We start from the raw sequence: 22,135 nt of genomic DNA on the forward strand, positions 1-22,135 counted from the left end.
TATATATATATATATATTATATAATTAATACTTTTAAAACATGGTAAATAAAGAGGGTCCTCCAAATATTTACAATCTGGCATAAATCTAGATATGTGCATATATGTGGGTAACGTTAGGCCAAAATGATTATTTTATTAACACACAAACAGACTAAAACACACAGAGAACCACAATTTAATTTGACCACTGGCATGTCACGAATTCAAAAACAGTCCGTTTGTTAAGTTTTCATCTACTTTATTGCAGAATACAAAACCTTATTTTACATTGCATGGATACAGAAGCAGCAGTAACAATTGTGCTTTACAGACTCCGTAAGTAATCTGTTATTGGAGGGATAGTTATTAAATTCCAAGTACCGAGGCAGGAGTACTTTGCCAGCTGTGTGTCATACATACAGAAAATTTGATTAATTTATATAAACAAAAAATAAAAAAAAATAAAAAAAAATACCTAAATTAGTACTTGCAGGTTGGACGATACCAAAAAAGTTTATTTCCCATTTGTTATGTAGTTATTGGACGGCATACCACAGTGCAGGAATATAGGGCATTGCCTAGAAATGTCAAGCACCGACTTGAAATAGCAAAGAGATACAGAAAAATATAAAAAACAGAAATTAACTGCATAAGGCACAGATAAACATAAAAAAAATATACAAGTGTTTCAATGATGGTTTAAAATGTTCGAGAACCGTGCATTGTACATTTTTTTTTAATTTTTTTTGCATTTTTCAGCTATTTACTCTTTGACTTAACTTTCAAAACCAATATGGAAATACAATTGTTTTTTTCTTTACCCTTTCAATGGCACAAGAGTAGCCGATTCGGTGGAAACAGCTAAGGGTTATGTTCTAAATGTCACAGCAAATGGCACATTGTACAATACACACTTCACTTGGCACTTAAAAGTTTAAAGTGTGGTCATCAAAGCAAGTCATAACCCATTAAGATGCCTGTATGCCATTTTTGTGGAAAAAACTATAAAAAAAAACAAAAAAAAAACAAACAAACTGTAGAGTACAAAACAGCAAATGAAATACACAATGTGGAACATGGGAAGAAAGTAGAAGTCTACTTGGCACAAACATTCCATGACAACAGAGAACGGCTGGCAACTTAGGAATTAGAGGGCATGTTTATCGCGGACACTAACTGTTCCATCTTCCATTCCAAAATACACCCTCTCAGCCATATTGATGAAGAGGCCAGTATCTACCACACCTGGGGAGAGGATTGAAAAAAAAAATTAAAAAATTTCAACACACAAAATAATAGCATTTTTTTTTTCAATTGAATGCAATAGGGCTGACATACAGAATAATTAGACTTAGAATTAGGCAAAATATATAAAAAGCAACAACAACAACAAAAATAAAAATCTATGGTCCATTAATAAAAGGTTAGTCACACTATACAGGTTTCTGAAAGCCTTTTGGAACATACATATACGCATATGGTCAACCAAGCAGTGACAAGGGATTTTCTACTCATAGAAACCTATCCTGACTACAGAGACAGAAGCTGGATGGTGATGAAGTAACAACTAAACGCCTAGCAATCATTATGTGTATTCTGTGTGAAGATTTTGATCTTGAAAATTGGAATCCGCTGGCACTTTATAACTACATCTTGATAGTTAGAGCATCTACTCCAACAGCTGGCTAAAACAAATCACTAAGCGGTTTATTCAAAGGGGAAGCATACAGCACGTATCTTTGTGTTGCCGTTATGTAAACCAAAGCATTACGGTTTTACTACAGTTATTAGAACAATTGATAAAAACTGTGTGATTCAATTAACGGTCTTCGAACAGAAACCAAAAAGGAGTAACCTGTGCTCTCGCGCAAATCCCAAGGCACATTTAACCCCTTAAGGACCAAACTTCTGGAATAAAAGGGAATCATGACATGTCACACGTCATGTGTCCTTAAGGGGTTCTTTATATCACATCGATTGTAATTCAAGTGTAAGCTCACTGGCCATATCAAGGCAAACCTCTTACATGAGTCCTACGCCAACAATTCACCTGATTTCAGAAAAAAAGAAAAAAAAAAACAGACAGAAAGCTGTAGTTTTATGAACCCCTATACATATCTTAACAGGGTAAACATGGCTGTGTATTAGAGAAGCAAATAAAAAAATAAAAAAAAATAAAAGCAAAATTAAGTCCTGCACTTAAACTCCCACAATCAAAATATATAAAACAGAAACCAAAAAGAGCTACCTGTGCTTACACTTAAACAGCCATTGATGTGATACCAAAAATAAAATTCCCGGGGGGGCGGAGCCAAGCAGCCGAGCTGAATGGCCGCACATTTTCTGAGCTCTGACCACGGGACCCATAAACATACCTCACAAGACCCTAAAATCAAGCTATCCACAACCGGGGAACCCCCCACGAGACAGTGGACACACCATGGGTCGTAAATCTAAAAAGATGAAGCCGGAAAAAACACAGATGGGCTTCGATATCGGAGACATGCTGTGGCAGGCAAGTGGAGTGACAAGACCAAAGATGGTCGACTACCCAGCAACGTACTCTGACCTCTCAGGCGACATGTCCCCTGATGAGGAAAGCGAGATCCCCCTTGCGAACCCAAGAGTAGCACAAAAGCACACCGAGCAAGACAATGCACCACTGACGGCAGCAGTGCTGAAAGCACTCCTGGCGGATCTCCAGAAGAGCATCCAAACGGACGTTACATTACTCCTCACAGATTTGCAAGGACTTACGGGCAGACTGGTGGTGTTGGAAGCCGCGTCCGATACCCAAGCCCAACAGGTTGCCACACTTCAGGAGGCTGTCAGGGGGCGCCAGCGACACAGTTAACAGGCTGAACACCACTTCTCCGCCATGGAAGACTGGAGGCGGAAAAACAACATTAAAATTAGGGGCATCTCGGACCACATGCCGACGGCGGAATTACCGCACTTCCTAAGGTGCCTACTAGGCACTATACTTACCCCACAACAAGGCAAACTGGTGGGAATTGATGGGTTCTTCCGGGTACCAAAGTCCCCACGAGCACCAGACAACGTACCAAGGGACATGGTCCTCCAGCTAATGAGCGGGAGAGATAAAGCAGCGGTGACGGCGGCGGTCAGAGACCACGCGCCATATAAATTTGAAGACGTGTCTCTCACTTTCTTCCCGGACCTATCAGGGAGCACACTAGCTTGGAGACAATCGCTCCGACCTTTTACATCACTCCTCCAACAAAAGCAGATTCCATACCAGTGGCGGCAATCCCGTACCTTAATGATCCAGCATGGGGGAAACAAGCTCCAGATAAGAGATCTTGACGCCCTGTCATGGACCGGCGCAGAGGCAGCAGGCTGCACTCCACACCAATGGAAACCGGAAGCAGTGATCCCTTTCTCCCACCGACAGCCGAACAAGGGAGGATATGCAGCGGCGACCACCTGAGGACATTATTGAGACAGACAGTTCTCTAATACCACGTCCTCAGACACTGCCTAGGGCAACAGTTTACAATGCCAATTCTTCTGCTCATCTTTTTACACATTTTCGTCCCACGTTTATAAATTCCAGCCCCACTAAAATATACACATATGAGAGCTCACACACACAAACAGCTCACCCGAAGCTCGACAGCCTACCCTGAGCCACATACACCCCCCCCCACACACACCTCCTAAGACCTATGTACATATAATACTACTTTGACTAGTACCGGAGGCAGTCAGCAGCGAACTACTAACCCACTCCGGAACAAACACTAGCTGAGACGCATACTAGAACGAAGAAGACAGTACCACTGTAACCTAGCTAGACCTAGACCACAACACACCAGAGATACTTAATAGTGCCCGGAGATGGACGGCCGACTCTTTACCTATCATCACACATAGCCTGTTTCACACAATACTCCACCTTAACGACAACACTTAAAAATATAAAATGTGCAACTTAAATGCATGCCAGGCTACCGTTGTTCCTTTAATAACGTTAGGTATCGCTATTGTGGCATACCAAATTTGTCTGTTAATATGTGCACAATACAAATAAAGAAAAGAAAAACAAAATCCCACTAGCTATTTAAATGTTTGGGAAAGAGTACAGGTAACTCTTTTGGGCTTCTGTTCTATGTATTTGGGCTGATTAACACTGTAGCCATTGCTGCTGCCCATGGAGTAGTGGGAGTATATGGGCAATGTTTCTATTTGGGTCTTTTAGTAAAAAGTACCCTGCTTAACAGAAAACTACATATAAATAAATAACTTTAACAATCCATTCCAAGAAACAATGAATCAGTTACTGAACAAGGAGAAACTAGAATGAGTTTAATCTCAGCTGAGGACATTGCAACAGAAGCAGTCGGATGACTATATCCAATGTTTGACCTGCACCTGTTTTTGTGACACATAAGCAGACTACACACAGCAGATGTTCTTTGATGACTGGTCATTACTAGACTATAGTGTATTACATCAGAGAATGACAGAATGCCTTCCAATGGCTGATCTGTCAAAAATTAAAACCAAAAAGATATTAATGTATAAAATGCATAAATAAAATACAAATTGGATGGTTCAGCATAGATTCTGATGAAAGCTATTCCATTATTGGGTGCTAAAAACAAAAGCCCAATTGCCATGGGCACCAAAAAAAGAACTTTTATCTGAGGCTGTGCTGGACCAAAAAAGTACTTTTTTTATTTAATTGCTTTTAATCACAATTGGGGTGCATGTACCCTCTGATTAAGTGCGCTCTTACCATTTGTTAGAGATTCGCACATGACTGTATGTATGGATTGATTGGTTTAGCTCCACTGCAGGATCCTAACCCCTTTCACCAAAACAAAAATCTGGTTCCCCCCCCCAGTGATTCCGCAATGCATGCAAGTGATCACAGTACGGCTGTTTACAGTTTGATCATTGGCCAAATGTCTATTATAACTCTGGAACACTTTGAATCATCAGCAACTCTACAGCATTTCTAGGCAATCGCTTATTACATGGCGAGAAATGCCGAATAGGTGCAGGCAGTGTTGGTAACAGCTCTGTTCCAAGGATTCCATATCACAGCAATCACAAGTGAGATATTTGGAGTTTAAAGCAGAACAGAAAAAAAAAAATCACAATAAACAAACCTATTTCGTGGGACTTCATTTTGCCAGCACTTGTGTACAAACTATTGGCAAAAATAAATGCATTTAATTTTTATTTTATTTTGAAACAATTAAAAAAAAAAAAAAAGAAAAGAAAAAAAAAAAAAAAAAAAAAAAAAAATCGGTATCCCACAAAATGTGGAAAGGACACCAGAGTAGGACATTTTAGATATTAAGATATATATTATGCATTTAATGGCATGTGGCCTAAAATACTTCTTCCTGGCTGATTACTGTAGGCAATGAGGTTACAGCTCCATTCCAGTCTGCAGTGTTTCTCCAATAAGAAAGTTGTTCAGGTAATCAGGAAGTTCCAATAGTAGTATTAGTAGTCCAGCTATAAAGCGATCTTACGTTAAAGGTTGAGGAGGGGAATTACAACTTCCAGAAACTATTACTTTACTCAAATGTCTGCAGGGGAAGGGGATTTGGGGAGATGATCTACAGGATAAAGTCAGAATTCTGAAAGTCCCCATAGAAAACAATGAGTGTTCTGACTGATGTGTTTAGCTCCTGCATGACAATGTTCCCCTCCCACATTAGCAATGCCAGCGTTCTTTAGAACTACATCCTTATCGTCCAGACCGAATGCCATGTTTTGATGCAAGAGTCAATGTATCACCCAAATCGTGCTTTTAAAATGTGCAGTTTTGCCCACTGTAATACTTAAAAATAACAAAAGATAAAAACTTCCATTATTCCATAAAGTAAAATGATATATTCAAATACTACAGTGCATGACAGAATGTGAAAATGATGTCTTGCATATTACGACTAATATGACCTTTCCTCCTCGGATCGTCACAGGGATTGTATTTGGAATCCTTCCAACAGTAATGGAGGTAAATATAGCAGTTTGCAATAATCGTTATGTTTTTGTGATTGTGTTTTCTAGTTTTATTTTATTTTGTTACAGCACAATCAGCTTGAGATTTAGAGAATGCGGAACCGTGCATGTTTACCATGGATACAAGGGCTGCCAACATCATATTAGAGATACTATAATGTCAGGAGAGTACTACCCTTTTCCCCTGTGGATTATTCTAGTTTTTTTCAAAAGTGTATACTACAAGTGATTCTCACCATACCCTAATGTTTTCAAAATTGAATTCATGCTCATACCATTCTTAGAACTTCCATTGAATGAAGCATTAGAAGGGTTCGATGTTGGTGCTTGCTACAGCCGTTCACCTAAATTATCCCATTTTGCTTGTAGTAAAACAAATACTTTCCTCTCCTGATTGTTTTTACCCTAGCTTTCTTCATATCACTTACACCCTGTCTACTACTGATGAAGTCATCTCTAAAATGAGAAACAATAGTTTCTCAACATTGAAATTCAAATTGCATTAGTAATATTACTTCTACTAATCACATTCTTTATTTCCAACTGTACATCCAAATCATTCCTAGTCTACACTCGAGTCCTCACTAGTCCATCTCATCCAACCGAAAGCACCTCTAATCCATTCACAACTCAGCGTTTCTCCATAGCTCTTAAGATGATATTTAAAAAAAAATTAAAAAAAATAAAAAAATTGTCATGCCCAAATATACCAATGCAACCAACATAAATAACATATGGCAGATTATATCATATACACTTACAGGGTTAATCCCAAAGGTAATCAGATCCGCAACATCAGGGGCTACTGGGCTTCAATAACTTTGATAACTCTGTTATACTCGGTGGTAGGGAGAAACTGAATATGTAGATAGCGAAAACAACAAAAAAAATATACAATAAGGTTATCCATGGCTAAGTCCCGTGGCTGTGTGTGAGCCGGGTCAGTGGGTTCCGACCGGATTTTTTCCCATAGTCAAGTCTCTGTTTAGGAGAGGCTCCCATGTCGTGGCACAAAGGGGACCACCGTCTCAGGATTCCGAGTTCCGTTCGTGGTACTTCCAGGGATGCTGAGGTCAAGTGCTTCTATCCGAAGGGCTGCGTAGAGTGTTGGCGCCTCAGTGAATGCGGTGTGTGTGGGTAGTTCTGTTCCGGGTTACGAGTAAGGTGCACTGCATTCCCCAGTGGTATGGCACTCCTTTGGAGGTGAGTCGTGATGGGGCCCATTTGTATGCAACACTGCAGCGTTGCCCTAGTTAGGTCTTAAAAAAGAAATTTAATGAGGAGTCCTCAAACTGCAGTGGGGTTTTACCTTGTACTGTCACCATAATATGGCCTCTGTCATTCGCAGAGGTGCAGCGGACAATCACGTCCCATGGCTCAGGATTGGAGGGCTTGGCCATGCTGGTGATTCGGAATAGTCTAGTGTGACTTTTTCCAACCGCTGGTGGGAGTACGGCGGCTAACAGCCTCTGGGTATAATGCGGGAGTTCTTCAGCTCCTACCGCCGCTGGTTTGCCTCTGATTTTAATGTTGTTCCGCCGTAGCTGATCTTCAAGGGTTGTCAGCCAGTGTGCGAGTGCCTGGTGGAGAGTATTGAGCTGCTGTACTGGGCTCTTGAGGTGGGACACCTCAGTATGGACATCCAGGATGCTTTCCTCCATGGCCTTTATGCGGTCTGTGTTTGCATGAATTTCCGTGCATACAAGTGCAAGGTCGGCCGCCATCATTTTATGTTAGTTTGAGGTCACTTTTAGTGGTCAGTGCCATGCTGTCCGCCTGCTGTAAGCTTTGGGATGGCTCATGGTGGGGTGTTTGCCCGGTTTCCATGTCCCTGCTCTCTGTCCCCGAGGGTGGAACCACTGTGGCGTGGTCAACCTCTGTTGTTGGAGTCTTCGAGGCTGTATAGCCCCTATGTCCGTGTCGGGTTTCTGTGTTCGATGTTTCATAGTTGGAGTGTCGGGCAGCGGGGGCGACCAGAGCTTCTCCGGGATGTTTGGAGTGTGTACTCCGATGGAGTCAAGGAGCGAGTCTAGGCCTTGAGGCGTCGGGTAGCATTAGGCCAGAGATCTGCGCCTCTGTTTATTTTTCCTCTGGGTGTACTGAAAGGGCATCAGTCGATGCGGTAAAGTGGCCTGTGTGTAGTTTTCGTGGTTTCAAAGCTTGATGGCAAGTCGGGAAGGAGATATTAGGTGGATTTTGTTGGGCCCGTGAGGAGTTTAAAGAAATGGCAACGGTTTAGTTTCATGCGTTAGCTGCGCCCCTTGATTTAAACAACTTTGATCATGATTTTATTAGTGCTGGATGTGATAGTTTATCTCCACAATGGCTGATCATCTGTAAATCTTGAAATGGATGGATTACAACAACAGAAGGAAAACTGGAAACATGTAATCTGGTTGAATCTTTCTATTTCTAATGCAAGATGCAAATAGAGTCTGGAGTAACAAAAACAAAACAAAAAAACGCAACAGCCCTTGTGTCTTCCTGCAGTGGGTGTGGGTCAACTGCCAAAGCTGGTGGTGTAATGAAATATTTTCTTGGCACATAGTAGGCACCTTAAATGATTTCTATAATGCTTTGACTTCTAAAAAGTGTCCTCTGGGTACTCCTCTCTGGATGTACTTCTTCCGTCACAGCCAACAGTGCAGGGCTTAGCTCACTGGTTGAGAAGGGTCAGTGGACACTCTCAGGTCAATAAGCTAGTCCAGTTAGTGAACCCCAGATCAAACCATTATAAAAATAATTTGACTATTTATAATGGGAGGATTGCCAGAGCACCCCTGGCACCATAAACACTACAGTGCACTATAGTAGTTCTGGTACTTGGGAGTATTCCTTTAATACCAAATAAGTATTGTTTAAATGTCCCAAGTTTTGCTGACGACCATGTGGATCCCTTAATGACCAGTGTACTCCTTCTAATGGCTTGTTCCAGCGTGATAACTAGTCACGTCACAAAGCAGCAGTAATCTCTAAGTCGCTTCAATTAACTTAACATTGAGTTTAGTGGATTTCTAATGGCTTTCATAGCTTCCAGATCTCAATCCAAAGAAGTTCCTTGAATATGCAGTCAACACATCTGCAGCAACTTGAATTGATACCACAAATAATTCAGGATGTGCTGGGCAAAGGGGGCACTATCTACTATTAGAAAAAAAGCGTGCCTAGAAGAGATGCCACTGAGTGATTATTGCAGTTCAGACTAACTATTTACCCGCAAAAGGACATATAATTAAAAAAATAAAAATAAAAAAAAACAAACAACAAAATTGAAAGGAAATGGTCACCAGTCAAAATGGAGAATCTTTATAGGGATTATTCTTTTCACATGGGAAGTGGTCAGAATATACTGCCCCTATGCAACACCGCCTAGGACATACCCACCCAACACCACCACACCTCCCACAGTTTGTATGTGCGGTGAGGTTGTAGGTGACTGGGGGGTGGAAGAAGCTGTCGTGGGGCCACAAGCAACCTCTCAACCAAAAACAGCCCCACAACATCTTCCCCCACCCCCAGTCACCTACAACCTCACCGCACATACAAACCCTGAACTTGCAGGAAGCGCCTCTAGTGGCTAGTTGTGAGACAGCCACTAGAAGCAGTTGTAACCCTGCAAGGTAAACATTGCAGTTTATCTAAAAGTGCAAGGCTTCATATTGCAGGACAGGTACACTGCACCCAGACCAGTTCAATAAGATGAAGTGGTCTGGGTGCCTATAGTGTCCCTTTAAATGCTGCCATTAGCTTGATACTGTAAGGAAGCCTGTATGAATGTGATGGCAGTTAATCTAATCCAGTGTCTGAGTGTTGGGGGTATAATGCTTCACTTAATGCTGTAATGATATTTGCCACCATAAACATTACTGTACAGACACACTATGTTTAAGCCAATATTCTTATCTTATATTTGAAACCTGTCAAATATATTTAAACACAAGATAAACATACTTTCCCAAAAAATATATTGCACATGATCTGCTATGTTCTAGCAACATTAGAGTTACAGCAACCCCAAAAGTCTCAAATGTTTGACTGCTGTGAATAATAGAATAGAACACTTCAAGGAGACTGCTTCCATCTAGTGGTCACACAGATGTAGTGATGGGTGAAAGAGAAAATAATATCTTGATAAAATGTAACATGCAAGGTAGTGTTTGTGAGAGAGGGAAAAAAAATCACTGTAGTAAAAAACTAGAAAAAATTTTTAAATAAAATAATATATATATTATTAAATTATAAATTATCGTTCACTTGAGTTGGTGGTGGTGGCCAAGAGGAGAACACTAGGTGCCCAACCACCACCCCATAATTATGGCCCCCACCTGCTGGCATTGGGTGGGTGCTGAGGTGAACAATTACAATAGTTAATTAGGATACAGTCCCCTCTTTCTGTTTTCGTTTATTAAATAAACTCCAGGAGCTGGTTATGGATGGGGGCAATACGAAGTCCCCGCCTCCCCTCGTTGGTGTTTCAAACATTAAGTAGATATGCTTTAAGTTCCTTAAACACTTGGCAAAAGGTATACATGTAGGGTATTGGTGCGCATAAGTTTACAGCCAATTGTGATTACATGTTCAAGTGAAAACACTCAAAATGCCCCATATGAAACAACGTAAGTGGTCTTTTAAAAACAGTATGCCACGATGAGGGTGTTGTGAAATTTGTGGCTGCGATCTAGTCCCAAAAGGAACACAGGCGCGGTAAGCAAAATCGTGAAAACATCTGCATAAACAAATCCGCATATTTGTATTATTTTTTTGGTGCATAGAATAAACTGTACGTATTTGCTGGCAGTGCCCCAATAGCAATTGCCGGCGATTAAATCAACATATAACATCAAGGTTGGAGCATGCATAACAGGGCACATTTTTGTTTTATGGTGATGTAGTTAGTAGTGTGATGCTAGCAAATAATGTTAGGTTTCTGTGTGTATGGTGTGTGGTTGTGTGTATAGTATGGTGTGTGGTGAGTTTCTCCCCAGAGCCGTGAATAGCATGGGATTGTGGTCCCTCACTCCAAGCAGGAGGGTGCCACTATTGCCTACCCCCGAGTGTCGTTCAGGTCATCGTGGAGTGCTTTGTCCGTGCGAGGGGGATGCCCCTGGTTGGGTAAGGTGGCTGTGTCTGCAGTGGGGCACTCTCAAGTCCCTGTGGGAGCTCCTGTTGGGTGGGTGTCTGGAGTTTGGTGCTCACGGTGGGGTTAAGACGTCCAAGGAATAGGAGATCTTACAGTTCGTCGGGGGTAAGTGAGGGTTGTAGTGTCAAGGTGGTTTCGTAAGTGACGATAGTCGGGGTGATACCAGTCGTGTTGGCCATAGGGGGAGCCTAGCACGTCTGAATTACCCTGAGGGGTTCACCTTGGGGAGGGGGAGTGGAGGAAGGTGAGGGGATGTGAGGCATAGTGATGGTGGATTTCGGTAGGCTGTTGGTGCATTGTGTCCTGGGTCGGGAGTCTAGCAAGGAGAGCGCATATCTGTATTTTTACATTAATTCTCTAAATTTGTAAAAAAAAAAAAAAAGTCTTTACAAAGGAGTACTGCTGTAACACTGGGGAAAAAAAATTAAAATTACTTTCTACAGATATGCACTTTTGTGTATTGGTTTCCCTTTTTCTACAGTACAGTTAGAATTTCTGTAAGAGCTTAAGATATACCTGGTATCATTTTAATTGCTGTGTTGATAGTGTTCCAGTCGTGAACCTTATCAAACTTCCAGTCAAGGAGAAAATTCCCATTATCTGTAACCACTGGACCCTGAACAAGAATAGACAAAATAAATACATAAAATAAAAATAGACCAGTTACATCAATGCAAATACTTTTTTTATTTTTAAGAATGGAAGACACAACTATGGATTTATTGCCCGGTGGGCCTGTGTCAGCAGGGGCCCGGTCGGGCGCTGTGGCGCTTTAACAGCGCGACCGGGCCCTTGCTTTACGGCAGCACTGGGAGGAAGTGACAGCCGCGCGTCACTTCCTCCCACAGAAACAGGAGCCGCGCAGGAGGAAGGAGCTGTTCAGGAGGGGGCCAGGACGGGAGAGCTTAACTCCCAGCCAGCCCACTGGACCCCGGGGAAGCCACCCTCCAGGAAAAGGTAAAAAACTGGAGAGTGGTTATCAAATTTTGAATGAGTGTCAAAGTGTGTGTGTGTCAGTATATATGTATGTGTGTTTTTCGGTTAGTGTGCCAGTATGTCTGTGTGTGTGTGAGTCTGTCAGTGTCTGGGTGGATCAGTATGTATGTGTGTTTTAGTATGGCTGTCTGTGAGTGTCAAAATGTCTGTATGTGTATGTGTGTTTCAGTATGTCTGTCTGTGTGTATGTGTGACAATGTCTATGTGTGAGTCTGTCAGTGTCCGTGTGGTTCTGTATGTCGGTGTTTGTCAATATGTCTGTCAGTGTATGTGTGTTTCAGTATGCCCATCTGTCTGTGTGTATATGTATCAGTATGTCTGTCAGTGTATCTGTATGTCTATGTGTGTGAGTCCGTCAGTGTGTCTTTGTGTATGTGTGTTTCAGTATGGCTGTCTGTGTCAGTACGTCTGTCAGAATGTGTCTCTGTATGTTGTCCATTTGTGCTTGTGTATCTGTATGTGTCATTGTTTGTATCTGTATATCTGCATGTGTGTCAGGTTGTGTATCTGTGTGTCTGCATGTGTCGGTGTATCTATATGTAGTCAGTGTGTGTACCTTTGTATCTGCGTGTATGTCAGTGTGTGTGTGTGTGTGTGTGTGTGTGTGTGTGTCTAAGTGTGTGTCAGTGTCTGTGTGTATCTGTATGTTCTTGTGTGTATCTATATGCGGTCAGTGTGTATCTGCATGTGTGTCAGGTAGTGTATTTGTGTGTATCTATATGTAGTCAGGGGGACCCAAGTAAATGCTTGCCCAGGGTCGAATCAAAATTAAAGACGGCCCTGAAAGCATAACATGGCTTAATTATCCCTGACACAGTCTATGGGTGGGAGATGGGACATCAGAGAATGTCCGTTATTTATCATACGAGTGTTTGGTTGCTCAAACAGAGCACGAAACATGCATTAAGATGGGAAGGGCTTTAATTGTCCAAGCAATGAACAAGATATAAAGAGGAGATTGTAACCGAGAGGCAGAGCAATGGCACTCTGAAGAATTATAGCGTTTGAAGACATGATCCACCATTAAATAACAGACAGAACACGAATTGTATATCAATAAAAAGAAAAAAGTGAAAGAAAAAAAATAGAATATCTAGTGTTTTAGCCATTCACGAACACTATAGGCAGCAAGTACAGATAGAAGATAAGTAAATGAACTATCAGTAATATGCTTAAAGAAACACTCCAAGCACCTAGCATTGCAGGCATGGCTCAGGAGAGCTTATGGAAGTTCTGGCTCTCCAGATTAGTTAAGGAGACAGGGGGCAGTGCCCAGATCAGAAAGGATTGCTTGGAGTGTTCTGTTAAAGAATTCAATTTTTTTTTAGATCTGAAAATAGTCTACAAAGAACACAGCCCTGATATATGATGGGAAGTTAGTGAAACAAGTGCAGTAAATGCAAGATTATGTCCAATTCTTACATTATGTGTGATTGCAATCAGTAAGGCATGTTTTACACAAACGAAGATCGATGAGAAATAAAAACAAAGTAGCACAGGAAATCAGTAAAAGTTAGACCTATTTACGTTTTACCTGTGTCACGAACTTGGGTAAGTTCAGAATTTTGCCTGGACAGTTACTGAAATTTGTAAGTTAGAGAAACATTACCCAGTATGTGACCAGAATAACTTACAGCTTTGCTAATGGCCATCCTCAGCTCAGCAACACCACCAAATTGACCTTGTAAAGCTTTGGATACTGGCACATAAGCCATTGGGATAACTTCAATAGGAATGCCCTTTTTCCACTGCTCCCCCAAATTCTTGGAATCTTTTCTATAAATAAAGAAGGACGAGATACAATTTAAGAACTTTAAATAGTGCAAAAAAAAAAAAAAACTACAGAAAATACACAATCATTCAATACAATAAAACAGGCTCCTAAAGACTACTGCTGGTGTACACAAACAAATATATATCCATCACCGGGTCACGAATGTTGAAGTTGTAAACTGACATGTTGACCAAACAAGCAATACCCAGGGATCCTATATTCCCATGAGAAGGGATTTAAAGTGGCTCTGTTACCATCTGGGGTCTTTGTATGATTAGCAATGTCCCCCCATCGGTGACATTGCAGCTGAGAGTTGATGGTGTCCCCCCATCCCCCCATGTCCCCCCATCTCTCAAGGCCGCCATGATCTTCCATCCGGTACTCTTCAGCTCATGGTGCTTTAGCTGCCAGGAGCCAATGTCCGTGCTAAACTCTCACACGTGAACAAGAGTACAACACTAAGGTCTATGGAGGAATTCGCAAGATTGCAGGATCCTCGACAGAAAGAGCATTTTCTCCCTTTTGTCGAGTGTTGTAAAAATACTGAGACAAAGTAGTCCCTATCTTTTGACTTGGTTGGAATTTCAGCAATTAATTTTTTATAAAGATTTTAAGTTTATGAACTGCTAATTTTGTGTGCCATAACATGGTACACAAGAAGCAGTAATTCAGGAATAATGATTTGTATGATGCCATGTTCTATTTCCTAATCTGACTTGATGACCATTTTGGATTAAAGCAGGGAACCATTATTCAGCATTCTCCTTGGGTTAGTGACTAGAGTGTGTGGGAACACCGGGGTCTAACAGGTTTTTGACTTTGATTTACAAATGGACAAATCTCTGATCTCAGGTAGAGTTAACATATTGGTGGTGATTAACTGGTTAAGAGTATACACAAAAGTAAGTCATGAGCACACAACATAGTGTTGTGTCCATCACATCATGGTGGGCTTGGCAATCCAAAACAATTTTTTTTTATTGGGAATAATTCCCAGATTGCTATAAAAAAAAAAAAAATAAAAAAAAAAAAACACAAAATACAGATTAAGCATCCACCTACAACCATCCCACAGTGCCATATTCATTAATTTACGAGTGACACCTTCCTCGTGTTGCCATTGAAACATTTCCAAAAGAAGAAGAAAACTACGCCTCTTACCTAAAATCTGCAACCACAATGAAAGATTTTGCACAAGCAGCAACTATTTTTTCCTGTGTTAAACAGCCGCTAAAACCAGAAAAGAAAAACACTATTAGTGCTACAATCCCGCATATGGTACAGTAAAATCTCCTTTTAGGGTGATTGGGGGTTAAAATTATGATTTGATTATACATACCCATGCACACATTTTGATCTCAAATTCACTGCCAACCACATTGTACACACCATCCAAATTCAATAAAACTGAATCCTCACATTTTGGCTAAACTTCTCGCAAATGCATAAACTAAAGACAAAGGAGCACGATAAAATTTTATAAAAAAGTTTTATCGGAATTAGAATGCAACTCATGTGGCCAGGGTTAAAAAAAAAATAAAGAAAAAAAAATACACACACACTTTTAGTGACATAATTAAAAAAACAACATGTTTATACTTTACCCTCCCCCTTTGATTAGGTTGAGGTCAGAGTCCACTTCATCTGCTCCATCAATGGCTACATCAAGCTGCGTAAAGAGGAAGTTTGCCGAATAAAAAGAAATAAAATAAAAATTCAAAAAAAATAAAACAATTGAGATAGAACCATAAAAAAGAAAAAAGAAAAATCAAAGTAGCACAAAAAAAAAAAAAATGAAAAAAAAAAAAAAAAATACAAAAAAAAAAAATTTAGGCTACATAAGTATATATAACAAAGGATAATGCAACAATAATTAAATGAACACTCAGCACCAAACCACTACTACAGCACGTAGTCCGTTAAAAAATTAAAAAATAAAAATAAATTTAACCCTGTCAGGCAGGATAATCCAGTAAGCCTGCAGTACGAAGTCTGGACATTCTCATGGTTTAGTACACAACACTCCAAATTGATTGGTCTTTGCTCTCCATGGAAACTGCTAAATAAGATGGTTTCAGCAGCATCATTACTTCAATTATTTAATAAAGTGGACGAAGACTTCTTACCAGTAATAAGTTGAAGATGACAATTTGATACTCTTTACAAACCAGATTGCGATGATTGTTTTAGGCCGGTCATTGAGCAGCGCCATCAAGGCATTTTAGAATAGGAACAAAAACCTAAACTGCTAAAATTTCACAGTTTTTCATAGTTTTGAGAAACTGGTAATCAACTCATTCAGGGGGAGACATTTCCCAAAAAGGGAGGCTGAAAAAAAACTGATGAAAACATCTGGAATTGGTACTATGGGTATATACACTTGGCCAATGCAGAGAAATAGAACAGCATTTAGAATAGGTTTCTGGTGCATGCTGTACCACCAGTTACATTACTGCAAAGGGTATGCATATTTATTATGCCTTACCTCAGGATGCCGGTCCAGGTCAGTCAGAGTTAAGTCATTCTCAAGGATCAGCTGCCGTGCCTGGGCAACAAAATCAATGCCATGTTTGAGGTTTTGATTAACACACTACCACATCAAAACTTCTAAAAGGGATTTATCACAGATGGATTAAGCAGAAGGAAAGAACAGAACATACAATGCAGCAAATTGGTAAAAATTTAAATTTTAAAAGTTGGTTTTTTTTAGAATTTTTCTTTTTTGTAGAAATCATTTGACATTGTAAGTCACTCAAAAATAAGGAGACGAGAAGCTTGAGTAATTTTATTTTTGTAATGCTGCTATGTGGTCTTAAAGGGACACTCTAAATGGCAGAGAATTCAGCAGTGAGACTGCAGGTACATGATCTATACACCAACACTGCTTCATTAAGCTAACTTTGTGTTGGGGCTTATGGAGTGCCCCTTTAAGTGGGACACAGGAAATGGTAATAACGAGCACAATTATTTTTGGATTGTATTTTCTTATAGCAAGGACACTCAATCATGATACAAGTTCACAGTTAATTTGATGGTTACCCTAAACAACATTGCTGACAGAAAAACACAAAAATAAACAAATAAAATATCAATGTAACGTCACCTGGAAAGATGTGGGGACACAGAAAACATTCAAATTTTCTTCTTTCACCCTTTCAGCTGTAAGTGTAAAACAAACTATGTTAGTTACAAAAACCCACTCCAGTTAATGCATTTTATCAGAGGGTAGAGCCATCACTTGTGCAATTCCTTTAATAAGGAGATATTAGGATAATGGACAGCATTCAATACATTTCCCCGTGGAAGGCATTTTATGGCGGTTCTGTGTAACATAACAGTTCAATGGGTAATGTACTTATGTGAGGCATGGGTAATGCACCAATGTTGAGGAGAAGTGATATTAAAATCAGTGTTCCTTTGAAAGCAAAAGGTAAGATCAACTAAATAACTGTATCAGAGGTACAGAAACAGTAAATAAAAATTCACATACCTAAACAAAGTTTTTTATTAACACGCAAGAGTCATATATGAATAATGTTAAAATGAAATCAGGTGATAATGTATAATATATGATAATGTAGAATATATATGCATATTGCAACAAAATCTGTATTGAATTTTAGAAAACCAATACTGAATTGCAAAATGGAAGAGAAAAAAAAAAAAACACATTTTGACAAAGAGGAGGATTCCAAATCTGATTTAATTTGCTAAAATTCAAAGTCTACTGAAGAACCCGGTCAGTCAAAGAATTTATCATTATAGGTGTAAAATGTGAAAAAACAGTGACATCTAGTGTACAAAACAAAAAAAACACTATTTAAAAACATTACAGGTAACAAAAGCACTATGCAACAGAGTCGGCATTTACACCTAGTGCAAAGGCAGTCACATTATTAAAAAATATTTCAAATGGACATTTTGACAGACTTCTTCAAAATTCAACTCTCTGCAGGATCAATGCAATCTACTATCCTTCCAAGATGGATAAAATGACCACCATTCAATGGTAAAATGTATGCCGCACAAGCACGCTAAGCTTTCAGCTTTTAAGTGTCCCCTGATCCACACGCATTACCTTCTACAGGGAGTGCAGAATTATTAGGCAAATGAGTATTTTGACCACATCATCCTCTTTATGCATGTTGTCTTACTCCAAGCTGTATAGGCTCGAAAGCCTACTACCAATTAAGCATATTAGGTGATGTGCATCTCTGTAATGAGAAGGGGTGTGGTCTAATGACATCAACACCCTATATCAGGTGTGCATAATTATTAGGCAACTTCCTTTCCTTTGGCAAAATGGGTCAAAAGAAGGACTTGACAGGCTCAGAAAAGTCAAAAATAGTGAGATATCTTGCAGAGGGATGCAGCACTCTTAAAATTGCAAAGCTTCTGAAGCGTGATCATCGAACAATTAAGCGTTTCAATCAAAATGGTCAACAGGGTCGCAAGAAGCGTGTGGAAAAACCAAGGCGCAAAATAACTGCCCATGAACTGAGAAAAGTCAAGCGTGCAGCTGCCAAGATGCCACTTGCCACCAGTTTGGCCATATTTCAGAGCTGCAACATCACTGGAGTGCCCAAAAGCACATGGTGTGCAATACTCAGAGACATGGCCAAGGTAAGAAAGGCTGAAAGACGACCACCACTGAACAAGACACACAAGCTGAAACGTCAAGACTGGGCCAAGAAATATCTCAAGACTGATTTTTCTAAGGTTTTATGGACTGATGAAATGAGAGTGAGTCTTGATGGGCCAGATGGATGGGCCCGTGGCTGGATTGGTAAAGGGCAGAGAGCTCCAGTCCGACAGACGCCAGCAAGGTGGAGGTGGAGTACTGGTTTGGGCTGGTATCATCAAAGATGAGCTTGTGGGGCCTTTTCGGGTTGAGGATGGAGTCAAGCTCAACTCCCAGTCCTACTGCCAGTTTCTGGAAGACACATTCTTCAAGCAGTGGTACAGGAAGAAGTCGGCATCCTTCAAGAAAAACATGATTTTCATGCAGGACAATGCTCCATCACACGCGTCCAAGTACTCCACAGCGTGGCTGGCAAGAAAGGGTATAAAATGACATGGCCTCCTTGTTCACCTGATCTGAACCACATTGAGAACCTGTGGTCCATCATCAAATGTGAGACTTACAAGGAGGGAAAACAGTACACCTCTCTGAACAGTGTCTGGGAGGCTGTGGTTGCTGCTGCACGCAATGTTGATGGTGAACAGATCAAAACACTGACAGAATCCATGGATGGCAGGCTTTTGAGTGTCCTTGCAAAGAAAGGTGGCTATATTGGTCACTGATTTGTTTTTGTATGTCAGAAATGTATATTTGTGAATGTTGAGATGTTATATTGGTTTCACTGGTAAAAATAAATAATTGAAATGGGTATATATTTGTTTTTTGTTAAGTTGCCTAATAATTATGCACAGTAATAGTCACCTGCACACACAGATATCCCCCTAAAATAGCTATAACTAAAAACAAACTAAAAACTACTTCCAAAAATATTCAGCTTTGATATTAATGAGTTTTTTGGGTTCATTGAGAACATGGTTGTTGTTCAATAATAAAATTAATCCTCAAAAATACAACTTGCCTAATAATTCTGCACTCCCTGTATAGCACCATCACAGTTAAATAGACCACAGCTAAATATACCCATCCTGGTGGCAAGTCTGACAGTAAATCGATTATATTTAAAATGTCATTGTATTGATCACTACTAATACAAATATTAAAAGTATGGCGCCCTCTAGTGTTGCTGGTTATGAATGGCATTAGGTTTTCATAGTTCAAATAGTTTGTTAGTGTGTCCTTCTCTAATCGGAGTTTGAATGATTAGAATTTCTGCCATATAGTAATTATTTTGTTACTGTAGTAACAGATATCCCGTTAGTTTTATAGATGTGATATGGGTCACACGTGTGTTGTTGCCTCTCTCTATGTATAGTACAAGGCTGACCTGATGGATATCAAATTCTGCATGTTTTAGCTTGAAGGTAAAACAAGATACCAAATCTAGTAACTCACATTATTTAAGTGCTATATGTGATATAATTCTAGCATTTTAAGTGGCTGATAAAGTGCAGATCTGCATGGATAATAATCCTGGAATTTTGCTTCTGCTTAATATTAAGAACGCCTATATCAAGGTATTTACAGATTAGGATTACGGACTAGATTGTACAAGATGAGTTTCTCTCTTGTAAGCATTGATTACATAGAAGGCAATGGGGAAATGTCTATAAAACATGAAGTTTAGTAAGTTTATCCCATCTAATAATAACCTAGCCCACAATTTGCACTTTCCAGTACTTCGCTGCAGCTCCAGAAGAGGATTACAATGTTCACCCAAAAGTAGCAGGTGAGTAACTGTAAATCTGCCTTTTCCATAACGCTTTAACAGTACAAGCTAGCATGAATTCTGGCTCTCGTGGGTTTTGCTGCAATCAGTTTGGGAAGGAAATGACAACACTACACATGTAGAAATCATGCACATTTACAAAATGAAGACATACTCTGCGTGAGCTTACAGAATTAAAATTGTTGGATAAATCGCTGAAGAAAGTAATATTAACTATTGGAATAATACAATAGGGAGGCTAAAAACATTTTGTATAGAGATCTAAAAGTTTATTCAAGAGAGAAACAGTGTCACAGAACCCCCCCAATATTGGTGGGTCCTACACTAATTTCAACTTGGGAGACAAACATGCAAACTGCAGAGATTCTCCTCAAATTTAGACTTTCCAACGCAGTGCCTATGGTGGATGGGTGGGGTGCTCAACCCAAAAGGAATCAATTCTGGATTCAAATTATATAAAGGAATCTATAAGGGATTTAGGGGCACACCTAGGACATGCATTTTTCAGTAGTGATTCTGCTGTAATGTCCATGTTCGAGAACTATCTAGGTAAGCCAAGGAAAAAAGGACTCCCACAGCTATTAAAAGCAGAGGAGGGACGTGCATAACAGACATTGTACAGAGTTCAACCTCTATGTACATTTTTAGAATTATGGCTTTAGACCGGCAAGGAAAGGAACAAAAAAAAAAACCCCACACACAAAAATAAACCACACACCACACCAAAAAAAAAAAAAAAAAAAGAAAACCACACGAGTGAAATTTATAAAAGGTGCCCAAGATTTTTGCCAGGGGAAGAATCTTCTAACAAGAAGCAAGGTAAGGTAAACATTCTCCTGAATGAAACAAAGTCGGTATGAGGCTTTCCTCAAATTAGAAAAAAGGATAAAACGTTAAAGCAACAGAAACACTATGGCTCTGGCCCCCTTCCATTGTAAGTTGTCAAATCGTTAAGAGGTGCTTGACAACTTACCTGGGTCCCTTATGTGCCCACTACGGTTATAATGCTTGGAGTGTATATTGCTATTCATTTCTGTTACCAGTCTGTCTATCCAGAAGTCTTTGAAAATCATTTAGCAAGCTATACAACTGCAGCCTTTTAAGCTAGTAAATAAGAAATGTAGTTATCCTTTTATAACAAAGCAATCCTGCATCTTAATCATTCAGCCCAACATAATTTGAAACTTATTTTCCTTAATAGGAATAAGTCACAAAAAAACAGTTACTTATTTCACAGGATCGCTTTATCTTAAAGCGTTCTTGTGGATACGTTGTATTGCTCTACTATCCAGATCACGTGTTATATTAATCTTGCATCTAACATGAGAACAATTCGAAGAATTAATTTCTTGATTGAAAACTTTCATTGTTGGGCGATCTCTGACAGATATTTAATTCTTTGCTACATTGTCACATATCCCCAGAGGACCTACTGTACCTGGTTTTCAGCATCCTCAAGGTGCCCAGTAGTGTAGGAGTCTCCCGAGTCACTCTGAGGCAGTACCGACATCAAGCATCAGTCACTACGCATGTGTTAATCATGCCTGACAATGCACAGGAATGATGCCAGACCATCATGTGTCCATAATTGAGGCCAAATTAGCTGCAGCGAAGCATCAGAGGTATTTTCTTGTGGCATACACACGCTTTAGACAGTCTCTGCCTAAATAACCCAAGAGCACATTTAGCTCTGCTCTTGGTTACTCTGCAGCCCACTTGCGGTTCCTACCTTCTGCTTCACTGAAAGCCCAGATTTCTGATCCTTGCCTTGTTTCTCAAAACTACAAATCTTTGTTGAATGCACTGACCTCTGCTTTGGGACTGATCATGGCTTCTCCCACTACCTTCTTGGCCCAAACATTCCCATCTCCGA

The 22,135-nt window shown here is 40.0% G+C and overlaps 1 protein-coding gene across 4 annotated transcripts in view; it reads right to left on the minus strand.

Moving 5' to 3' along the window:
• Positions 1-424: 424 nt before the first annotated feature.
• Positions 425-22,135, minus strand: part of RPIA (ribose 5-phosphate isomerase A) — a 37,114-nt gene continuing 15,403 nt past the window's right edge. For all 4 annotated transcript variants that reach the window (XM_063459816.1, XM_063459815.1, XM_063459814.1 and 1 more), the window contains exons 4-10: positions 16,998-17,053; positions 16,380-16,439; positions 15,499-15,563; positions 15,056-15,124; positions 13,755-13,896; positions 11,641-11,740; positions 425-1,226 (exon numbers count right to left, since the gene is read on the minus strand). In XM_063459816.1, the coding sequence (XP_063315886.1) occupies positions 1,129-1,226; positions 11,641-11,740; positions 13,755-13,896; positions 15,056-15,124; positions 15,499-15,563; positions 16,380-16,439; positions 16,998-17,053 (590 nt within the window). In that variant the 3' untranslated portion in view covers positions 425-1,128. The remainder of the gene's footprint in view (positions 1,227-11,640; positions 11,741-13,754; positions 13,897-15,055; positions 15,125-15,498; positions 15,564-16,379; positions 16,440-16,997; positions 17,054-22,135) is intronic.

This window comes from Pelobates fuscus, chromosome 6 (genome assembly GCF_036172605.1).
Source record: "Pelobates fuscus isolate aPelFus1 chromosome 6, aPelFus1.pri, whole genome shotgun sequence".
Taxonomy (NCBI): domain Eukaryota; kingdom Metazoa; phylum Chordata; class Amphibia; order Anura; family Pelobatidae; genus Pelobates; species Pelobates fuscus.